This window comes from Prionailurus viverrinus, chromosome C1 (assembly GCF_022837055.1).
Source record: "Prionailurus viverrinus isolate Anna chromosome C1, UM_Priviv_1.0, whole genome shotgun sequence".
Lineage (NCBI taxonomy): Eukaryota > Metazoa > Chordata > Mammalia > Carnivora > Felidae > Prionailurus > Prionailurus viverrinus.
This window is the reverse complement of record NC_062568.1, coordinates 55,505,124-55,521,325: the sequence shown is the minus strand read 5'-3', so window position 1 is coordinate 55,521,325 and position 16,202 is coordinate 55,505,124. Positions and strand designations below refer to the sequence as shown.

Here is a 16,202-nt window from a genome sequence, read left to right as displayed (position 1 = left end):
CGCTTTAAGAAATGGATTGCTGGCACATGGCTCAATAGTAAATCCGTACCTTTTAGAGCCTAGCAAGTAGCGTGGTATCTATGTTCCTTTCGTGTTCTATAGAAAAGGAAATACCATTCCACCTGAATAAGTTAGTATTTGCCAGTGACTTTTTTTTTCCTTCTGGAGTAAATGTATAATTCTGGGGACTTAAAAATGATGATTTGATAAGCTGTAATTTATATTGATGTGCTTCTATTCTTGTCATAAGTCTTTTCATCTTTTTGTGTCTAGTGTTTAACCAGGGGGAAGAAGGCACCTCCTGGTACATTATTCTAAAAGGATCAGTGAATGTAGTCATTTATGGCAAGGTATATATATCTTTTTCTTTGTGAAACTTTATTATGCTCCATTTACTAGTGTGGCTCTAAGTATGGAAGTGCTACAATTAAACCTGCAACAACATTGTTACTCGGTGTAGAAAAGACATTACAGCATCTCCAGTCACAGATTATCTAAATTATTATACTCATTCGAATTGAACTTTCTGGGGCTCATCTCCTTATAGACGTATCAATTTAAAATAAATACATTAAATGTGTACATTTTAGTTAGGCCATAGCCCATATTACTAAATGAAAGAAAAATAAAACATTATAATCTAATTCTGCAACTCTCCTTTGGCATCCCTGGCGCAGTCCATTTATATATACAGTGTTTTGGGTAAAGGGGGTCTTGTGGCATGAGGTGAGTGGCTGTCTGCTCAGATTCAGGGATCTTGTTCATCTGAATGTTCTGCTCCCTCCAGGGTGTGGTCTGTACCCTGCATGAGGGGGATGACTTTGGCAAGTTAGCACTAGTGAACGATGCCCCAAGAGCTGCTTCTATCGTCTTGCGAGAAGATAATTGCCATTTCTTAAGAGTGGACAAGGAGGATTTCAACCGGATCCTGAGGGTGAGTCCAAGGCAGTGTGGCTGAGAAGTATCCCACTTTTCCTTTTGCCAGACCAGCAAAGATCAGAGTGTGGTGTTAACTGAGCGGTACTGTGACTACGGAATGCTCCAAGAACAAAGAGCCTTGGTTCTAAACCTGGTATGTTCAATGTGCTGGTGTGCGTTCTGGGATCCAAGGGTGATATTCCAGTAAAGCTGCCAATATGGCACGTGTGCCACACCACATAATTGGACACACCCATACTGGCCCATGGGAATTAAAAAAAAAAAAATCTAGGGACTGCCTTGTCCAAATGCCAAAGTCTGAGCCATTTCTCTTTGGCAATTCTAGGCTTGCCCTTTTGTGTCCTTTCCTACCTCACTCCCCAGGTCTTTCTCCATCCTAGACTTTCTTAGTCTCCACCTCCTATGTCTTCCCAAATCTGAAGCTTTCCTGTATCATCACATCCTCTCCTCACTTATTGAGTGATTACATTTTAGTGGGAATTAACGTCACCCATGGTTACTCCGATCAAGCATTTTCAAGTGCTTCATGTCAATTTGATTCATACTAAAGGAATTTCAGACTTTAGCGGGTAGGCGAAGAATAACTGGGGTGACAGAGACGTGAAATTGCATTTAAAGTTGGCTCTGCAGATGGGCCTACTCAAAGCTTGTTCAATAAAGTATTTGTGAGAGTGGGTGAGGATGAGAAGAGATGGTCCCTGGTCTTCCCACACACACAACCCCTAGAAAGACTGTCTGTGGACTACTGGGGAAGATGACAGTGTCCCGTCAGCCCTGACCTCTCAGGTGGCCTGCAGTCCAGCCTGCCCCAGCTTGAGTTCACTCTGGGAGACTGTTTCCTCTAGGGTCATTTTGCTCTTTTCCTACACTGAGCACACTCTCTTCTCTGTCTCTCCCAGCCTTACCATCTTTCTCTATCCTACCCTGAAGTTCTAAATGCAGTTACTGGTACGTTCAGCCTTACTTAAGGATGCTTCACAATGTCATTCTCCGTTCCTTATGTATGAACACCTATTCTCACAGGGCCTTAAGCCTTTGCCTTTGGGGACAAGATTCTGACAACAAAGTTTGTCTTAGAAATGTGTTCCCTTAATGCAAAAAAGTTAAATTTAAAATTATACCATTGAATAATATAGAAAAAAAGATGCCTCACGGAATTTGACTTGTTATCTCTTTTAAAATGGGGACCAAGCGATGAAAAAAAGTCTGTCAAGATTTTTAATTTAATTGTTCAAGTGACATTGAAATTTAGAGGTAAACTTTAGTAACTCTTTGAAGTTTACACACATGGAGTTTACACTTAGCCAAAAAAAAATTCTTGGAAAGAATCAGGTTAGGATCATTATCATTGATACGGTTTATAAAATTATTCAAAATAACTGAAAAATGTTTTTAACACATTTCAAACTGATTTTTTTTATGTTTATTTATTTTTGAGAGAGACAGAGACAGAGCATGAGTGGGAAAGGGGCAGAGAGAGAGGGAGACACAGAATCCGAAGCAGGCTCCAGGCTCTGAGCTGTCAGCACAGAGCCCAATGTGGGGCTCGAACTCATGAACCATGAGACGAGGACCTGAGCCAAAGTCAGACGCTTAACCAACTGAACCACCCAGATGCCCCTCGAGCTGATTTTTTTAAAAAAACAAACAGAATCTTTTGATGAGAGAGAAAGGTGCATGCCTATGAAAATGACACGCCCTCAGAAGAAAGTCACATATTTTTCTAAGGATAAGTGTACTTGCTCCCCTCTCTTCCTGTTATGCCACCCTCTCTGAAAGGTTTCTCACAGTACAACCACACTCCTCTCTACTCGGTTGTTTTTCTGAATCTGGGGTAAAAGCAGAGTTTTAAAACCATATGCCTCAAACCTCATCTGGTCCTATCTCTGACCATTCCAGCCCTGACTTTGAAAATGACTTAATTTGTAGATGCAACAATTAGCATCACAAGCACCAAATGAGTTTCTGAAGCATTTGAAATTTTTTTCATTGTCTGAGAAAACAGCAGCATCTGTATGTGGTGTAATTTGTATTTGCAGGACGTTGAGGCGAATACAGTCAGACTTAAAGAACATGACCAAGATGTCTTGGTGCTGGAGAAGGTCCCAGCAGGGAACAGGGCTTCTAATCAAGGAAACTCACAGCCTCAGCAAAAGTAGGTTTGCATCCAACACTGCAATTGCCAGACTATGATTAACCTTTTCACATGGTATCATCATTTCTACAATAGCATGCTCTCCTTTTTTGTGGAAGACGGCAGTGTGTGTGACTTTTTTTCTCTCTATTGACTAATCACACATCTTGTGGAGTATAATGTATCCATTTCTGGCACTGCATTGAGCTTGGTGCTGCCTGGAGTAATTCAGAGGATACTCTTCCCCTATGCTAAGGACACTCTCTGCATACAGTGTTCAAATGTGATAGCTTTGGAACAGAAGGCTGCGAGAACAATGGAAGTAGGAGTGCCAGGCCACACAGAGGATAGGTAGGCCCTGAGGTGATAAGAACCTTTGGTATTTGAATTTCACATGTAGGATTTCTTGAGAAGTGTTTTCATCTTGTTATCAGAATGAGCATCTTTGGCAGGAACCCAGACTTCAAATATAAGACTGTCTGTGGATTGCAGTCTAGAAGCATCCATCTGGCCTCATCTGTACTCAATACTGCTAACATCAAAAGGGTGTTCGCTTCACACTTCTTAGGCTCCCAGGGTGTTTTGTTTTGTTTGTTTGCTTTGAGAGAGTGAGAGAGCAGGGAGGAGGAGAAGGAGAGGGAGAAAGAGAATCTTAAGCAGCCTCCATGCCCAGCGCAGAGCCCAGAGCCCAACGCGAGGCTCGATCTCACGACTGTGAGATCACGATCTGAGCCACAATCAAGAGTCAAATGCTTAACTAACTGAGCCACCCAGGCGCCCTTTGGTTCTCTATTTAACTTGAGCCTCTTTCAGTATGCCTATATCCCGTTCCATCTTTTGTTGCAACTTCTTTTTTGTTGTTGTTTATTTTTTTTTTTTTGATGTTTATTCATTTTGGAGGGAGACAGAGATGGAGCATGAATAAGGGAGGGGCAGAGAGAGAGAGAGACACAGAATCCAAAGCAGACTCCAGGCTCTGAGCTGTCAGCGCAGAGCCTGATGTGGGGCTTGAACCCACGAACTTCGAGATTACGACCTGAGCTGAAGTCAGACACTTAACCACCTAAGCCACCCAGGCGTCCCTTTTGTTGCAACTTCTTACATGAGGCTTTTTTCCATCAAATGTACCAACACTTGAATAGTAAGACAGGAGAACAAGGAAATGTAGCTTTAAGAAATTGTGAAAGATTGCAGAATCTTGTTTTTAAAATAAAGATTAATTTTCAATCTTAGAATAACAAAAACACCAATCCTGTAGCCAAAGAAGTGTCACCAAATAATATGTTGAAAAAGAATGCATCCCAAGTAATTTTCCTTTGTTTGCAACACAAATGGGATGTTCCCTTTAATCAGGCCACTCACGGTAACTGATGAATTTTTATTGTTTAGACTCAAAGCCCAAAGCTCAGACATTTTCATCTGGATGAATCAACGTATTTTCTTTTTTTTTTTTTTTTTAATTTTTTTTTTTTTCCAACGTTTATTTATTTTTGGGACAGAGAGAGACAGAGCGTGAACGGGGGAGGGGCAGAGAGAGAGGGAGACACAGAATCGGAAACAGGCTCCAGGCTCCGAGCCATCAGCCCAGAGCCTGATGCGGGGCTCGAACTCACGGACCGCGAGATCGTGACCTGGCTGAAGTCGGACGCTTAACCGACTGCGCCACCCAGGCGCCCCAAGAAATAGAATATTATTGAGTAGCCATAATATATTTTGCGTGTTTCATGTAATCCTGACTACACACTCCTTTTTACCGATGGAAAAAGCAGGCTCAGAGAAGCCAGCTACTTGCCCCGGTTTACAAAGCTTGTAATGGTAAAGCTGGCAGCAGTTCCAGCTGACAACTTCAATGCTTTTCTTCCTTCAGCCATGAAGCTTACTATGGCAATAGACAGTACGTAAATACTGTATCCTCGACACTATCATGTAAACACTGCAAACCAATATATTTCAAAAGGGCTGACATAAAACAGACCGTATAAAAAACTGTTCTTTCACTTCCAAATCTGTAAACTGCCATCCAGAATTCTTCATGTTTTTTTTTTTTTCCCGCTGCTACCCATTCTTGAAAATGTTCTCTCATGAATGTTTTCAACAGTTATCCGTTCAGCCCATGGAAGACGAGAATGAAGATATTTTTAATGCGAAGGTTAGGTCCCTCCCCACTGATTTTCTTTAGTGCGCTTAAATATATCTGGAGCATTTTACAGTGCAGATCTGCATTCTTTAATAATGCCTCAGATGTCTCAGGAAAATTTTGCCACCTGAAAAAGTAAGCCTTGAAAATTCTCCTTAACCTTGAAACATTTGACCAAGAAGTCCCCCGGAGGCCCCGCTTCTTTCACCTCTTCATACCATGGGGGAATGATCAAAAGCGTTTGCTTGTTACAACATAGTCCATTCAGAGCGCCTTCCAAATATAGATTTTCTTATGAAATCAAACTAAAGGGAACAGAAGAGGAGAAGCCCATGTATTCAGTTTATTTTAGGCCTGGATCTGATTTCCGTTACATCTCCTTTTCTGTGTTCTGTAGACCGATCCAGATTTCTTATATAATTCAAAAACGTGTGCATGTTCACAGTGCACCCTTTAAGAAATATCTGTCAGCACAAAATAATGCGCTGGGCAAGATCAGCTCCCTGAAGAGGAAAAAGTCATTCTCTCGAGGGGTCTCTTTCCATGTCGGGCTTTCTCATGCCAGACCAGAGTTAAAGGGGGCACGGCACCATGTAAGTGAATTTTGGCCTGATGTTCTGGATAACTTTGACAATACGCCAACAACGATGTCTGTGGGTAGACTTAAAATTCAGAAACATATAGGGCCTCCATCTTTTCAGACATCATCCCTTTTGAACTCAAAGAGGGTCATCACATTGGTGCCAGTTGTAATGTTGTTTTTCTTTTCTTTTTTTTGTTAAGTGTTTATTTATTTTTGAGAGAGAGAGGGAGACAGAGGCTCCAAAACAGGCTCTGCGCTGACAGCGGTGAGCCTGATGCAGGGATTGAACGCATAAACTGTGAGATCATGACCTGAGCCAAAGTTGGACGCTCAACCAGCTGAGCCACCCAGTGCCCCATAATGTTATTTTTCTGATTAACTTTTCCCCTGAGAAATCCAGAACAGTTTTTCATGTATACATTTTAAATTTTCAAAGCTGCCTGACTGCCCAAGCCACTCAACTCTGAGTGTGATATTAAAACATCAATATCAAGACAGTGTTTCTCATGCTGAATAAACTATCTCAGGCTCTCAAACATTTACCATTTTGGTTATCTTCTGCTGTGTGGTTATGTGATTTTAATAGGAAAGAGAGAATTTAAAGGGACTGCTTCTGCTTTAGTTACTGTGTTGCTTTTTCCTTAGACTATTAACCACCCAATTGCTCAGGTGCATCCTGTTTGCAGAAAGATAGTCTCTTTTAGGTTCTCCTCCCCTCCATGCTTTGTCATTGTTGTTCTAGGTGCAGATAGAAGTGTCCTCATTTCCAGACTTGGCATTAGGAACAGATTTTTCTGTCACAGGCTTAAAAGCCCACAGCTTGGATAATGTAATCAATTTGGGCTTCTTTTTAACTTGGACTAGAATAGCTCCTTCATGAAATAAACTGAAAAAAGCCGTGCTGTCTGGGATTCAAGTCCCTCAGTTAAACAGAGGTCAAGCAGAGGGTGTCTGGCAGTGTCCAGCCTGAAACAAAGCAATAATATGGTGTTTCAGCCAAGCCCAGGGCTACAAATTCACAGATGGCTACATCTGGCCAGAAGCTCCCTGGCTCTTTCTCTTCAGAGTTCCGTGACCTAAGAATATCAACACCTGCACTGCCCTCTGTGGAGCGGAGGAGGGAGAGGATGGGCTAAGGCAGCCACAGCAGCTGTACCACTAGAGGGAGCCCTTGGTAGCAAAAGCAAGATCTCCTGGTGTCTGAGACTGACGAGGTGGGCAGAGATGTCGCTTCTCTCTAAGGAGGTGATAGGAAATCTGGTTTGCCCCCTCGGTCTTCATTCTTTGTGGCCAGACATAAATACTCTAGCTAAGGGATGTCTGAACCAAGAACACCAGAATGTTAAGCCAACCCGGCAGAGTTAAACTTCTGAGGAGGGAACACATTTCAAACTGAAATACCTATCATGTAACCAGCCAGAAAGCTTACAGCCTGCTAGCGACGACTGCCCAGTGCCATGCCAAATACAAGTCACTGGTGTTCTGTGTAATGTATTTATCATCTTATTTAAATAAAACTTGTTTTCAGACACAAACAAGTTCCTTTTCAGAATGAGCTCCAGGTACCTAGACATACCCTGTGCCCCAAGCATCTTGGTGCACAGACAGAGCTGGGCCACAAGACACACGCTTGTGCTCTCTGAAGCCAGACCAGGCTCACAGCAGAGATCTGGCACTTACTAACTCTGTGACCATAGGCCTGCTGCCTCCCCTTGCCCAGCAGATTCTCCATCTGCAGAATGAAGATAATATTTAACTAGCAGGAATAAGCAATGACGACATGGTTCAGTGCCCACCTAGCTGTTTGGGGCGTAGGAAATACTCAACAGATGCTGATGCCCTCTCCAGCCGGATTCCTTATTAATGTGGTCAATGCCACCCATCTTCCAGCTTGCCTAGTGAGTACTATCCAAGGATCAGGTATTTCAGGAATTATTGAATGAACTCAGCAGTTTTCTCCATTTAAGTGTTCAAGGCCATTATCGATACACCCTCTCCTTTCCTCAAATAGCCATTGCCTACGAGAGGTAAAACCCTTGTCTTTTGCCTTATTTATTTTGAGAAAGGGGTGATACTTGTGAGGTTAAAATAGATCTTTTTTTTCCTATTCCCCCTTTCTTCCTCTAGGCTCCAAAGTCAGGTTTCCTCAAAGATTTAACTCTTCAGCTTCTTTTTGATCCTGAGTGCACACACACACTAGCATGCACACATAGAATAGTCTTAACTAATGGTCACCTTACCATCTGGGTAGAGTGTATTTGCTACTCATTCAATACCAGAGTTGTTTCACTCAGTCTCTGTTCTCACATGCATGGGGCTACATGTTGGATTGCTTCTTCTTTACTCCCTCAGGCAGGAGGTTAAGACCTTGAGGATTAATACATTAGAGATGTTCTTGGAATCTAAGCACACTTCCTCCAAGGTCTCAAACAGGCAAGGAAAGAGTGTTGGTGAGGAGACAAAGAAATCTGAGTCCTCCTGGAGCCGAATCATACCACTGCTTTCTGAACATTTGTTTTTCATTGTTGTTTTTCTTCCCATCATTTTGCTTTATGTGAAATTCCGAGCAGAAAAGCAAAGTCTGAGTTTTAGCATAGGAGTGCCCAGATCACCTTAATGTATTTTGCCTGTGGTTTCATTCACTGCTTTGTTACCATCTTCGATATGACTTTGAAATAGCCCACATTCAGTTTAAAAAATAAATCCTGTCCTGTTGGTTGATGAAACCCACGGATGGATCTTCTGAAATAATGACTAACACACCCTACCCCCAAATAATATACATTTTACGTTGAAATAAATCTATGGATTTTCTAGTGTTGATTTATTTCCTATCCAGATGCTACTGGAGTTTGTTTGCTCAGTGGCGTTTGGGGTTTTGTTTTCCTTTCTCTTGTTTTATTCTTAGCTGTGTTTCCAAAGCACACACCAGTGTACAGTTGGGAAAGACAGAGCATTCCAGAAATAGGCAGGGGAATCCAATGTGGGACCGAGATTGTGCTACAAATAACCCATATATGGGTAACCTAGTTTACTGTCACTTGCCCTCGCCAGCTCCCCCTGCCTGACCCGAACTGCCCTGTGATTTACATGTTCCTTTCCATTCCCCTTGGAGCAAGGCTGAAGCTTCTCAGTTCCCAGCCTGCTAGAGCCGCTCTCCAAGTTTACTTCAGTTCCATGTAGGGAAAAAAGAATAATGTTTTAGTAACTATTTCAATTCGTGAAGGGTTTTTTCATTGTCTTCCTGTGTGGCTTTGGCAAGGTACATGGTCTCTCTTACCATAAGGAGAATGTGGACCATAAGTTAAGTCATAATGGTTCTCTGGGACTCAAACAAGGAATAAGTAAACAAAAACAAAACAGAAAACACACAAAAAACTTAGATATGTGAAAAGTCATTCATTAATGATTTGCCCACTTTTGAAAAACTGATGATGTTTTTATTTCTTATCCAGGTATACTGTGATGTCAGGAACACCTGAAAAAATTTTAGAGCATTTTCTAGAAACAATACGCCTTGAGCCAGCTTTAAATGAAGCAACAGGTAAACACCGAGAACAGTTTTGTGTGTCCATTAAATCCATGCAGAGCACTGTAAAAACAAACAAACAAACAAAAAAGATAACAACAACAGCAAAAATCCTGAATTCATTCGCAGTATGTGTATCCAAACAGTTTTAGAGGGGAGTTATGTGTATTAACATTAGAAGAGCATTCCTGCGTGGCTGAGTCAGGGAACAATCTTTCAGACCCTCCTCTGCCTGCTCAAATTCTGTCTGTCTTTTGTAGATGGCTCAGTCTTATACATATTAAGAATAGACTTTCATAGACATCCATTAGTTAATAACTCAAATCCTATCTATTTCCATAAGGAATTTGAAGCTGTCTACCTAAAAGGCACAACCTTGTTCCAGCTGAGAGTTAAATGATTCTGTCTGTGGTTGTAGATTCTTAGGCTTGGACCCTGGGCTGCCCCAGGGTGTAACTAAACACCAGCACCTGTTAGTCTCCCAGGGCTGTCATAACAAAGTACCACAAACTAGATGGCTTAAACAATAGAAATTTATTGTCTGACAGTGCTGGAGACTACAAGTCCAAGATCAAGGTGACAGCACATTGGCTCCTTCTGAGAGCTGTGAGGGAGAGTCTGTTCCATGCCACTCTCCTAGCTTCTGGTGGTTTGCCAGCGATCCTTGGCATTCCTTGTTTTGTAGATGCATATTGAATTAGGGCCCACACTAATGACCTCTTCTTAACTACATCTGCAAAGACCCTATTTCCAAATAAGGTCACATTCTTAGGTATTGAGGGTTAGGACTTCAACCTGCCTTTTGGGGGGGACAAAATTCAATTCATAATACCACCTTACAGTGAAACAATCCTGTTGACTAAGACACAGAGATTCAAGGATGAATGAGATGAATCTCACCACTGAACCTGAGTGTTCAGAGTTATGATATCGTTCTCCATTTTGGTTACCATCTTGTACATGACTTTGGAACAACCCATATTCAAGTTTAAAAAAAAAATCCTGTCTTATTGGCCTGTCTCATAATAATAGGTTAATATTTTAAGCATATTAAGCCCAAAGAAGAACATTTATCACTAAAAGAAACTCAAAGATTTATCTCAAATATTTAGTAATAATTCAAAGCCCAGTTCCATCACTTCTGCAATATACTCAAGGTAAAGTCATCATTACTATTATATATCTCCTAAAAGTATTTTACCACTGATTTACTTCTTATTTTATCTCTTCATTCCAGCTTCTAATTTTATAAATAGATTATCTGAGATTTGCTTTCTCGTGTAGCAAATTGATTGGGGAGTAGTGGATATAAAAGCCAGGATCTCTGACTCTAGGGCACTCATTTTCAGTTCAATATCTGTTGAGTATCTTGTTGGGCAGAGACAAAGCTGGATGCTTTGAACTGGGCAAGGTGAAGAAAAAAGTCACCCTCCTGTCCTCAGGAAGTTTATAACCTGCTAGAGGACATAAAGGAATCTGCAAATAACTTGAACATAAGGCAGAATGTGGCCAGTGCTTCAGGAGGGGACTAGCTGAGGGTACCTGAGGCAAAGTGTCATGGAGAATATATAGCCTTGAAGTGGCCCTGCAGGAAGGCTGGAGGTTAGTGACTAGAGACTGGGAACAAAGCCTTCCATACTGAAGGACATTAGTGCTGACCTAGAAATGGGCAAGGAGCATCAAGCAGTCTGGTTCTGCCAGACTATCATATACATAAGTAGGAGGAAGAGGGCAAGGTCTAAGAATAAGGTCTAAGATCTTACAGGGTCTTAAATACAAAGATAAGCATTGGGGAATGGTCAAAGATGTCTGAGCAAGAAAAGTGTGATAAAACCTTTTTTTTTTTTTTTTTTTTTTTTTTTGAGAAAGGAAACCCTCAATGGACCCATTAGATGGGGAATCCTTGCTTCTAGGGCCATACCTAACCCCAAATAAACCACTTTTCTAGAACCTGAGGTCAGGAAAAATATAACAGATCCCCCCGTACCCCCGATTAAGTATTTGCCCAGAATGTGTGATTACCTGGTACAAGAAACAGCATATTCTGTAAAGTAAATATTGACTGAAAAGGAGGATTCTGGTACATTAGAGACTATGGCATCTAAGGAAAGATCTGTAAGATCTTTACTACCCATGAAGAACAAATATATCCTTTCTTTTAAAGTCACCTCTAAGAGGGGTGGGGACTAGAGTATTGCTTTCTAAAAATTGAAGCCTAGAAATCAGTGCATTTTGTGGCTGGCATGTAGAATGTGATTCCTGACCCTTTCATTTTTGTTGTTAGAACTAGGTTAACATCAAAATTTAGTATCAAACTTCATTCTCTGCTGGCTTTTTGGATTCTTTCTCACAAGTGTAATGTTCATGGCTTGGAGATAAAGAATAAATCAGTATCTTTCTCATAATCAAAAATATGAATGTGCCATAGTCATCCTAAAAGTAACGCTAGTAGGCCCTTGAAACACGAGTTCATGCCTATGAGTAGAGAACAAGAAAGCCACAGTGAAATATGGGTGCTGGGTTGTTACCTTGCTAGGTGACCAGCTCACCAACCTTGGAGTCCCCAACTCAAATCTCTGCTTTAGCAAAATTTAAACTCCTGTGCAGCCTAGTCCTTCTGAGAGCCTTATAAACAAGCATTACTCCCCTGTCCTCAGAGAATATCTAAAATGTCTAAAGGCGAGCCTAGATGTGAAACTTAGACAAGCCAGATTCCTTTTGTACTTAAGGGGAGAAGTTCCATGAGCTAGTCTGGTGTCTGCTCTGCTTCCTCTCTGGGACTGAATAATAGGACTGAAATAGCTGGCAATGCCAACTGACAACCGCGGAGGATTACACTCATCACTTATATGTAAATGAGTATAATGGCATTATGTGACCTGAGAGAGGTGTTAGCTGACGCTACAGTGGTGACCCTGTTGTCATATGTAAATGTATCAAATCAACACGTCATATACCTTAAACTTACACAGCGTTACCTATCAATTATATCTCTTTTGTTAAAATATTATTTAATTTAAAACATAGACATTGGAAATCTAATGTATTCAGTTAAAATTTTCACATCTCTTACCATTTTCTATATGAAGAGTCTCACCAACCCCAGCCAGTATAGTTCATTTCTTAATCAGAATCCACATAGCATCTCAGATAGCAAGTTTCAGCAAGTGTACTTCTAAACACCTGCCTTCCCCTGCTCTCCCAACAACGCTGACTGGATGCTGCTGTCTCTGCAATGAGGAACCAGCCCTGAATTCGAAATGAAGCTTCTCTTTGGGACTTACCTATTTCCCTACCCATCCCCCTGCTTACCTACTGACAAAATAGCTTCAAATATAGGACAGCCACCATCTAACTGTACTAGAGAGCTTTCATTTTGCTTCAGTAACTGCTCAGAGCGTTTATCTTGTCATTTTTTTTCTTCTTTTGTTTCTCTCACCAACTTTCTGTTCTGATCACCTCCTTCTAGAAATCCGTTGCCTCTGATCTTTCATTGCTCCCTCTGGAAACTGGGTGATAAAGATACAAAGGAAAACGGATGTTGACAAAAGACGTATGGTGTCACGTAGACAAAGAAATGACCGTGTCTTAATCCTGCATGCATGGATGCCCATGGGTGGCTCTTTAATTACATGTATTTTTTTATATATACATTGTGGCTAAGGTGACCAGTGCTGTTTGTAAAGGCAGTCTCTTTTAAAAAATACTATACTTTTTGTTCACTCTCCTAAGAAATGGAGTTTTGACCTCAAGCCTGTCAACATTATTATTTTTTTAATAATTTTTTTAATGATTATTTATTTTTGATAGAGAGAGACAGAGCACAAGTGGGGGAGGGGCAGAGAGAGAGGGAGACACAGAATCTGAAGCAGACTCCAGGCTCTGAGCTGTCAGCACAGTGCCCGAAGCAGGGGCTCAAACTCACAGACTGTGAGATCATGACTGAGCCAAAGTCGGAAGCTTAACCGACTGAGCCACCCAGGTGCCCCAACATTATTATCTTTTATATGCAGCATCTCTACGTACAGTAAAACCACAATCCCCCAAGCCAATGTATAAGAACCATTGACATTGACCAAGAACAGATAAACAGACACTCTTGCTTTCCTAAGGATTTCTGCAAAAACCTAATTTCTTTTTCTGCCTTCCTTTTTTTCCCCCTGCAGATTCCATTTTAAATGACTTTGTTATGATGCACTGTGTTTTCATGCCAAATACCCAGCTTTGCCCAGCCCTGGTGGCCCAATATCCTTTTGTTGTGAAAAACCTCTGTTCCCTTGAAGACACTGCACATGTATATGGTCATTATCTCATTTCATTCTCTGAAGGTAAGTCATGACCCAGGCAGGGTCATGCTGTCCACCTTTGTCAAACTGAAATGCCCGCAGTTTTCCCCCGCCGTAGGCTCCAGCCCTCTCTAGCATGGTTTTGTTTTGCCGTGTTTCAGGATTTTCTCCCCATTACCTGTGTAGGGGAATGTGAGCCGAGTTACCTCAGGAAGGTGATACATACCTGGGAGGTAACCTGAAGAAAGTTATGGAGAAGAGTGTTATTAGAGAGTATTAGTAGGGACAGTTCCCTAACCTTGGAGGCAGACTTTGTACCTCTGCAGGGTACCTGGCAGCATGGCCCAGGGCCTGCCTGTGTTCTTCCTCTAAGTGCCAGTGTTAATACTTTTGCACATAAATACAGGTTATCATCATGGGGTAGCTTTTCCTTCACATCTGTCCTAGTCCATGCTCTCCTCTAGATACAAAATGTATTTCTTCACTGTATTGTTATTACTACCACATTGCCTTAAGTCACACAAACCTTGGCATTCTAATGGCAGTTCCCCTAGGCAGCTTGAGCACTGAGTTTGTTTGGGGGCAGCTTTTTAATAGTCTGCTGAATTGACCATTTGGTACACGGTTTCTGGCACAGAGACAGCATTCAGAAAATTAAGTCGAACTTAAATAAAAATGGTGAATGCTATGCAGTTATACCCTCAACTTTGGGGGTCATGTGGCAGTATATTTTCCAACTCTACTTTCTTTTCAAAGGAACAAAAATTTAGACCCCCAAAACACTTTGGCTTATTGAGTAGTTAAATATATTGAAGGAGGAATGGCTTTCTTTTTTCCGAGCAATCCAATCAATGTTGCATGTTTTTCTTTTTCAGAATTATAATTGCCCTACCTGATTCTCATTTCCTTGTTCACTCATAATTCTCTTTGAAGTCAACAGAATGTGTGAGGATGGGAGATTTGAGTTGAATGTGTTATTCAGAAGAAGCTGCAAGAGTGAGATTTGGGTGTTTATTTGCCTGGAAACTATCTTTCCAAGTAATGACAGCTTAATGAGACTTACATACATTATATATTCTTTCTGGCTTATATTTGGTTTTTCTCAAGTTAACACATTCAGGATCTGTCTGTGCTCTTTTAACAACATACATAATAATTGTTATGAGACCTTTGAGACTTTTTGGAAGAAAAAATAAAAACCACCATTGAATTCAGACTTATTTTTTCCCAAGAGTTAGCATGTTGATAAGATTAAGGCAAACAAAATGCAAAGAAGAGCGAGACAGTATATGGGCCATGTCATATTATCTTTACAACTCAAAACCCCAAACACCAGGCTTCTATTCTTTTTTGCAAATTCTTATTTCTTCATTTTTTAGCTTGTTCCCCTTTAGAGTTGATTGAGAATATTCATAGCACTGATCTCTGTTTTTAAAACAGAAGCTCCCAGAGTGAAAGTCAATACTATGTCCAGGTAGGGAGGTGTGTGGAAAAGGGTGCTGGGTGGAGGAGAGGAAGTCATAGAAGTGAACAGTAGAATCAAGGGAGGCCTGTGATATCCAATCCTGATTCTTTTCTCTGTAGACGGAGGGAATCCAGGATGGCTGGGTGTCATCTAAACTACCTAGTGCCCTCAGATCACCTCTTTCATTCTTGGTCCTATGAGAACTTAGATTCTCTTCATTGTTCTATTTTGAATCAACTCTCTGTCAGGCTAATAGCATTGATCCATATTATACTACTTTGTCCTTATAGGAGGCGGTTGGGTTAATATTAGCTTTATTTTACAAATGAGAATTCCAGGACTCAAAAACAGTAGAGTGACATGCCCAAGGCAAGTGGCAGAGCCATGATTCATCGAGGCCTTAGGATTTCAAGTCTGAAGCGTGTCACTGTTTTTCTTCACAGATTATTTTTTTAAGAGTTTATCCTTCAGGGGCACATGGGTGGCTCAGTCAGTTAAGCATCCAACTCTTGATTTCCGCTCAGGTTATGATCTCATGGTTCGTAGGATGGAGCCCCCATCGGGCTCTGCACTGACAGCATGGACCCTCCTTGAGATTCTCTCTCCCTCTCTCTCTCTGCCCCTCCCCTGCTCATGCACAGATATGCATACACTCTCTCTCTCTATCTCAAAATAAGTAAATAAACTTTTTAAAAAAGTTTATCCTATGGAGTTTAACAACATTTCTTGGCAATGTATTGCATGATACATGTTTATCTGTTTCAGGTGGCTCAAAGCAACGTAGATATAATTTGGTGAAGCCAAATAAATCGAGCATTCAATAGAACTTTTTGCAATCATGGAAGTTTCCTATTTCTGGGCTAGACCAGTATCCACTAGCCTTGAAATTAGCAACTATTACTGAGGAACTGAATTTATAATTTTACCTAATTTTCATTCATTTAAATTTAAATAGCTATATGTGGCTTATGGCTACCGTGTTGGACAGCATAAGTCTCGTCCTTAGATCTTGGGAACGAGAGCCTCAAACAAGAATTGCTGTTCTGTAACACCTAGGGAGGGCATCCTGGGGACACCAGGGGCTCACTCTGCTGCAGGCAAGCAAACAGAAAAGGCTTACTCCCTGAAG

The 16,202-nt window shown here is 41.2% G+C and overlaps 1 protein-coding gene across 11 annotated transcripts in view; it reads left to right on the top strand.

Moving 5' to 3' along the window:
• Nucleotides 1-16,202, top strand: part of RAPGEF4 (Rap guanine nucleotide exchange factor 4) — a 294,734-nt gene that overhangs the window by 230,944 nt on the left and 47,588 nt on the right. For 9 of the 11 annotated variants that reach the window (XM_047871388.1, XM_047871390.1, XM_047871389.1 and 6 more), the window contains 5 exons: nt 274-350; nt 788-934; nt 2,979-3,094; nt 9,249-9,337; nt 13,489-13,567. In XM_047871388.1, coding sequence (XP_047727344.1) covers nt 274-350; nt 788-934; nt 2,979-3,094; nt 9,249-9,337; nt 13,489-13,567 — 508 coding nt within the window. Of the gene's footprint in view, nt 1-273; nt 351-787; nt 935-2,978; nt 3,095-9,248; nt 9,338-13,488; nt 13,651-16,202 lie in introns of those variants that run through there. The other 2 variants (XM_047871397.1, XR_007154849.1) reach the window with 2 other exon arrangements.